This window comes from Aphanomyces invadans (genome assembly GCF_000520115.1).
Source record: "Aphanomyces invadans strain NJM9701 unplaced genomic scaffold supercont1.150, whole genome shotgun sequence".
In the NCBI taxonomy this organism is placed as follows: domain Eukaryota; phylum Oomycota; class Saprolegniomycetes; order Saprolegniales; family Verrucalvaceae; genus Aphanomyces; species Aphanomyces invadans.
The window spans coordinates 1-6998 of NW_008580295.1; the positions used below are offsets into that span (position 1 = coordinate 1).

The 6998-nt window shown below is 55.4% G+C and overlaps 3 protein-coding genes across 3 annotated transcripts; 1 reads left to right on the top strand and 2 right to left on the bottom strand.

The window, feature by feature from the left end:
- Nucleotides 1–548: 548 nt before the first annotated feature.
- Nucleotides 549–1991, bottom strand: H310_15055 (hypothetical protein). The gene is made up of 2 exons (XM_008883033.1): nucleotides 1832–1991; nucleotides 549–1786 (listed from the first exon to the last, which is right to left on the bottom strand). The coding sequence occupies exon 2, from the start codon at nucleotides 1528–1530 to the stop codon at nucleotides 964–966; it is 567 nt and encodes a 188-aa protein (XP_008881255.1). The 5' UTR covers nucleotides 1531–1786; nucleotides 1832–1991; the 3' UTR covers nucleotides 549–963.
- A 68-nt stretch (nucleotides 1992–2059) lies between these two features.
- H310_15056 (hypothetical protein) lies at nucleotides 2060–2616 on the top strand (the record flags this gene model as incomplete). Its single annotated transcript, XM_008883034.1, has 2 exons — nucleotides 2060–2283; nucleotides 2340–2616. 2 exons carry the CDS (start codon nucleotides 2060–2062, stop codon nucleotides 2614–2616), a joined length of 501 nt encoding a protein of 166 aa, XP_008881256.1.
- Nucleotides 2617–2654: 38 nt separating this feature from the next.
- Nucleotides 2655–5561, bottom strand: H310_15057 (hypothetical protein). Its single transcript, XM_008883035.1, has 5 exons — nucleotides 5332–5561; nucleotides 4804–5280; nucleotides 4172–4756; nucleotides 3877–4048; nucleotides 2655–3823 (listed from the first exon to the last, which is right to left on the bottom strand). The coding sequence occupies exons 1-5, from the start codon at nucleotides 5513–5515 to the stop codon at nucleotides 2791–2793; spliced, it is 2451 nt and encodes an 816-aa protein (XP_008881257.1). The 5' UTR covers nucleotides 5516–5561; the 3' UTR covers nucleotides 2655–2790.
- Between the last annotated feature and the right edge of the window lie 1437 nt (nucleotides 5562–6998).

Here is a 6998-nt window from a genome sequence, read left to right on the forward strand (position 1 = left end):
TGGTACACCCAAGATGTGAGTGCCTTGATTTTGCCGCCATGAAAATCAGGGTCAATGTTTGTAGCCTTGAGCACTAGCATCATCGTACTGATGGCAACGTCGTGTTCACGTAGATACTCAATATATTCAAGAACTTGTGCTTCCACGTCAGAGCGGGCAACTGCACGGCCAGTATGCGTGGAACAGAGATCGGGCGACCGCGCCACGGCAGCCTTCAGCTTCTCGTGGTCGCGGACCCAGCGGAGTACTTGGTTGCCTTGCACGCCGTACTTTTTAGCGAGCATGTAGACGCTGGTGCCGTCGCGAAGGTGCTGTTTCACCACGTCGAGTTTTTTCGTGACGGTGAGGTGCCGTCTTTTGCGGCTAGTGCGAGACATCCACAAGCTCGCACGACGTGACCAAACAATGACTGAGCGGGAAGTTTGGATTTCAAACTTTAGTTGTATTTCTATCCAATCCAAGAGTGCCACCCATGACATCCCAGAATTGGTTTTGTCGTTGTCTTGCACCAAAAACCTGATCTTAAATCCGACATTTTTCATGGTGCAGGAGTACGACAAATACGGTAGTACTACCATGTCACACTGTAGCCCACAGCGACGACGGAGTGGTCCGAGCACGACCCGGGGCATTGCGTGATCACAACCGAACTGCCCGTTTCGACCAGCATCGACGGAGACTGCGTGTTGACGGCAGGACGAGGGGCTCTCCAGTCACGATACAGCGGCACTCACGGCCGAGAAGGCCCACGCTGTGCGCACGAGATTGACGCACTTGCCAGTGGTCCAGGCCATGACGCTCCATCACGATTTAGTTGGCCTCGGGGACCGAGCGGAAGGCACTTCGGCTTTCTTCGATGAGCACATCCTCCAGGATCTTTTTGAATTCAGTTGGCGCCATGAGAGCAAACGAGCGAACGTGGTGTCGGGGTTGTTGCGACGGACCCCTTCGATCGCGAGCTTGTTAGCGTATGTAGTTACCGCTGGAGCGCGCCGTTTTCCGTCTCTGCCGGCCTTTTGGTGACGCGGGACAACAAACCTTGCACCGCGGCTGCAGGGTCCAAACCCTGGGCCACTCGCTCAACAGTGCGGGCAGCACGGAGCGTTCATCAGCCGAGAGTTTGCTCACGGATTGTTTGGTGGCGGCAGCAGGCACGACGAAGAGGGTGCCAAATAATTTCAGTGGAGGGCCGAGTGCACATCGCATGACTCTATCTCCTGAATGGCGCGGCACTCGCGAATACTGTGACTCGGTATCCAGTCTGGCGGTACGGTCATGTCGAGAGTCTTGACAACGTTCGGATTCGCGTGGGCAGCACGTCCGCCCCAACAAGGGAGTGCCGACGCACCATCCTCGATATCGACACACGGAATCGACGTCCATGCGGTCGGCAGTCGCTAAGCTAGCTGGTCGAAAGTAAGATCGGTTGGTTTGCAACGAGTTCCACGCTCCGCAGAGGCGATAATTCCCCCCTACATCAAGTTTGCAACTTGCACAATACAGTCGGCGTGATTCTGCATGACCGTGCATGCTCGTTTGAGTAGAAGTACGAGCGCCAAGCGCCTTTCATGTTTCGGTAGCATCGGCCGATGCGGAATGCTGTGGGCATCATCGGCGGTGAATCCAAATTTGTCGCTCCGTGAAGCAATGAAATCGTTGCAAATGGTGGTGGGGCAAAACCAAAAACTCTGCTGCTTTACGCGGCGTGGGTCGACCATGTCGACGTTGACGCACGAAGAACGATTACACTCGAAAGATTTTTCGGTGGACGGAGATGAGTTGTATCCTAGCCGCGGTCGGATCGAGATGGCTTCAACAAGCAGTCGTTTACTTGTTCGTGGTGGGCTCGAGGGACTCCCGCGAGCGACAGACCTAACATGACGCAGACCCGTTCTTCCTTTGTCTTCTTAGGCGAGACAAGGTGGCGATGACATGTGCCCTTGACTCTGGTCTGGCCACCATGACTGTGGCAGTTGGCAGTCACCGGCCACGAACTAGTACGAGCTATACTTAGCCACCTTTTCACGGGACGGCAACGTCCATAAAATCTTCCGCAGCCATGGCTATCCCCCTTTGGAACAAGGCCATCCTCGTCGCGCTGACGGTTGGAGTGATTGTGTGCTTTGTCTACGTCGGCACGCTCCCGCCCGCGTACGCCAACCACGATCCCCCGCCGTTCAACACCGATGCATGCGCCGCCTGTGCCAACTACTCCACATGCCCCAACGTGTTCGACTTGGGCGGGTCGGTTGACATGAACGAAGGTTTTGTGTGCCGTAGCGGGTGCGTGCGCGACCCGATTGCTACGTCAAGTGCCACTTGACGATTGTGTGTGCCAGGGACGTGACGTGCTGCTGTCCACACAACGACCCCAAGTACAACGTGCGGTGTGCCGATCAATTCAGTGGCAACTACATCCCGTCGAAGTGTCAGTGCCGGTACGAGCGACTGTGCGGCGAGTCGTGCTTTTTCAACGAAGGCTTGGCGCCGATGCTAATTGGGATCGCGGGATGCATTGTGCTGGTTTGCTTTTCCATTTGCACGTGTTGCTGGCACTGCCGCTCACGGCGCAATGCTCCACCGCCAACTGCGAGGGCGAAGTGTTCATGTGGATGAATCAATCTGGACTCTGCTTTGGAATATGGTTTCCAGTAAAAAAACGATGGCCGACCTGCTCCACTCTGCAAGACATGGCAAGCACGTTTTCTCATCGCAGTGGACGGTGGTGTATATCTTTGCAAAGTGTGGGGAATCAAATATCCTACATGGCATGAACTACCCCGCGATGAGCTACGGGTCCCACTTCCTCGCGAGGTCCTTGTGTGTCTTTTCAATCAGTGGGGATGCTTCGGTCGGTCCGCGAAGGGGCTTGGTGGATCTCGGGGTCGTGTGGTGTTTCGCTGGAGTTGCGCCGGTCTTTTCGCGGTCGGTATACAGCGCCCACTTGAACGACGCCTCGGCGGCGCCCAGTCGATCTTCCAGCGACTTGGGCAAACTGCGCCACGAGTTCCAAAAGAGCCATGCGCCAACAAACAGCACATTTTCCGACACGAGGATCATGACGAGGCGTGTGCTCATGTCAAAGCACTCGAACGACGGACCAAACCGAAACGAGTCGAGCTTGATCTTGGCGACGCATCGCGGCACGAAAAACTCGACCGCGCCCGTCGACACAAATACGAGCCCCGTGTACACAATCACACCCATGCACGCGAGAATCACAAACATCGTGTACCATTCGCCAATCCCGCCGGCTTTCTGGGGCAATGGGCGCTGCATCTTGGTGCACAGGCGGTACCCGTCGGCGCGGTACTTGAGCGCGTTGATACAAAAACAGCACAGCGGCATGAGCGGCCACAGCATCGAAAACATGACGACAAAGCCGTACTGAACCATCGCCGTGTGGTAGTCATCGTACGGATCGTACTGATCTTGCTTGCCCTGGAACAGCACTTCCCGCGCGACACGATGCAGCGCATCCCATGCTTGAACGTTGACTTGGAGTCCTTTGGCTTTTGAATCGCTCGCAAGCCGGGTTGTTTTCTGGACCCCGGTAGAAACAGTGGTGGGCTCCACGATGTCGGCTGCCGTCGACTCGCCATACTCGAGAGTGCCAAGGATTGCGGCATCGCGCTTGCGGGCGTCTTGTGTGGTGAGCATCGCGAGCGCTTGTTGGTCGGTTCGCTTGCGCAGCGCGACGTGGCGTCGGCGAAGGGCCCATGGGACGAGCAGCTGAATGAGCAGGTTCAGCAGTTGCGCCACCACGACCGGCGTCACGAACAGCGACTCCAAGTTCAAATGCTTCATGTCGAACGTGACGTACCTGTTGTGCATAACGTCGTCAAGGGTCAATGCAAAGATGCGATCGAGGTATACCCTTTGCAAGGATTGCACTGTGTCAAGCTGCCGCCGTGGGGAAGACGATGCCATGGCGGCGGGCACGACGTGCACAGTTTGGACCATTTGTCCAAGTACGGGCCAAAGCAGCAGTTTGGTTCATCTTGAAACAGAACCGAGTTGAGGGCGTTGGTGATGGTATCTCCCGCCCCTATTCGGATGCACCACAGGGCGCCCGTGTGAGCCATCGACGACTTGAGCCGACCAGAGTCACCACCAGCACGTCCACACAACTCCAAAAGCGAACAGATTCGATCGCGTCCTTGTCACGCACCTGGCACCACGTACACGAACGCGAGGAGGAAGAACCACGTGTAAATGTTGAGAAAGTCCATGAAGAACAGCTTCCGAATCAAGCTGCGCTCAAACTGCTCGGTGGTGCGCCAATTTTCCCATTGTGTACACAGATGGGCCATTGTCTTGACCACCAGCTCCCACTGCACCACATCCACAAACAGGCCAAACACGATCCCGCCCCCGAGGACACAAAACCACTGGACCCCGCCGAATCCCGTGTCGGGGAATCGAATCTGAAATGTTTCGTACGTCGTGATCCAGGCCGCGATGAACAGCATCATGATCGCGATCTGCACTACCATGAAGATCGTGACAAACACGTACACGGGGATGCGCTTCCACCACGCGTAAACAACTTCCATCTTGTTTGTGACTGGGTTGTACCGCTCCGAGCCTTGAAAGTTCGGGTTCGGATACAGCAGGAACTTGGTATGCAGGTCGTTTTTCCACGCAAAGTTGAGCGCGCTGTTGTGGCGCCGCCACCGCTTGAGAAACCAAAAACTCCAAATCACCGACACGAAAAAGCCCCACACGACCAAAAGCTGCATGTACATGGCCGTGCCTGCGCAACTTCATGTCAAACACGACCTCAGAGGGACCGGCACGAACCTAAATACGGACGTGACAGCGTGAAGATTACCCCCACGATCGCGATCGGAATCAAGCTCTGGTTGTAGCAGTCGAGAAAGCAGAAGTAGTACGCGACACGCTCCCCAAAATACGTCTTCACATGCGCACTGAACTGCTCGGCGTCGAGACGACCGCAGCTTCGAATGTACTTGCGCATCAATGCGGACGTTTCTGCTTCGTCCTGGACGGGGAACACGTGGCGGATGAGCGGCACGGCCTTCTTCGTGATGTTGGCGCGGGCGCGGATGATGTACTCAATCGCTTGGATGCGGTCGGCTGGATCGACGTCAGAAGGATCGTTGACAAGGATGTCGTCCAGTTCCCGCGCGTTTCCACACCGCATCCACATCTGAAGTTTCAAATCTTTGGCAAAATGGAGCACCAGCGCATCTGGCGCGCGGACGAGGACGATGTAGTACGTCGAGTCCGTGCCTTCAATCACGTCCACCCACAAACCTACCAAGACGCTTGTGCATTCGAGTCATAGACGCAAGGGGTGCTTATTACCCTGAACCACGAGTGGATCGACAATTGTCGTTTGCACTGCTACCTTCTCCGAATCGAGTCCTTTTAGCCGCTTGGTCACGACAGCAAAGTCATAGCACGAACGAGGCTTCTCCCCCTCGCCACGGCCAGTCAAAAATCGGTACTCTCCTTTCGTTACCGGCACTTCCTTGGGGAAGTCCGTCATCTCTGCCGTCGCCGCTGCTTTGGCGGTGGGATGTGCTTCAACTTCTGTCGTGGAGACTACTATCCGGATGCGCATGATTCTGACTGTAAATAGTGTGATGGAGAATTTCCTCCTATTTTTCTACTTCCTCTGTTCGACTTTACTAGCGACATTTCACTTTCGAATGACCCCCAAAAATAATGACTTGTCCAAATTCGGTGAGTCATATCATGTTCGAAAGAGGATGAAAAATTAGAGGGGGTGTCTATTGACTGCAAGGCGCGCAAGTGAAGTTTTACCCCCCGAAAATTCACTTCGTCAAACCGCCTCACGAAAATTTTTATAAATCCAAAATTCATTTTATAAAACTACGGGACCTGTTGGCATCGCTAACATGGAAACGGCGCGAGTCGGCCGCGAGCTGACGTATGAACGAAAGATGGATGTTGTACGGCGACTCCAACATTTCGTGAAGTTCGGCAAGCTTGCGCATGGTGCAATCAACGTAACGGCGGCAGCAATGAAGCTGCACAGGACCACCGTGGCCAAGGTCTGGAACCAGTTCAAGTGCGACACGATGACTCCACGCAAGAGCGGTCGAGTCGGCCGCAAGGCTGTCTACGACAGTTCAGAGGTCATAAACCATGTTCGCCAGCTGCCCGAAAGCCAGCGCACCACTCTTCGCGACATGTCGGAGGCCACTGGCATCCCCGTTGGAACGCTCCACCGCTGTCTCAAGCAAGGAATCCTGCAACGCCGCTCGTCTCGCTTAAAGCCGCTGCTCACGGATGAGAACAAACGAGAACGCCTCGCATTTTGCCGCTCGCACTTCGCGCTCGCGGATTCCGCCGGACAAGCCGGTCTTCCCGAAATCCCGCGCCATGACCCTGAAACCGAACGTGAGTGCTGTGACCTTTGGGACGTTGTACACTTGGATGAGAAGTGGTTCAACGCAGACAAGGATCAACGGAAGATTTACCTGACTCCGGGCGAAACTCTCAGTCGGCGGGCGTGCAAGAGCAAGCGTTTCATTCCCAAAGTAATGTTCCTGGCGGCCGTCGCACGTCCTAGGTATGATGAGGAGCGTGGTGTCATGTTCAACGGGAAGATCGGAATGTGGCCTGCTGTTAAGCGCTTACCTGCTGTCCGTGGCTCACGCAACCGTCCGGCGGGTACGCTGGTGACTACGTTGGTCAATGTCGATGCTGTTCTGTACCGCGACTTCGTCATCACCCGTGTCCTACCTGCGATCATGGCGAAGTTTCCCAGTCGGAACAAGCACGTCCTCCTACAGCACGACAACGCAACCCCCCACGGTGCCATCACGAACGAGATCCTTGCGCACTTCTCGCGGGACGGCTGGACCTTTGCTGTCCGCCGGCAGCCGCCAAACAGCCCTGATCTCAACGTTCTTGACTTGGGCTTTTTTGCTTCCATTCAGTCCCTACAATACAAGACCGTCAGTCGCACCGTGGACGATGTCATTTGTGCGACGTTGGATGCG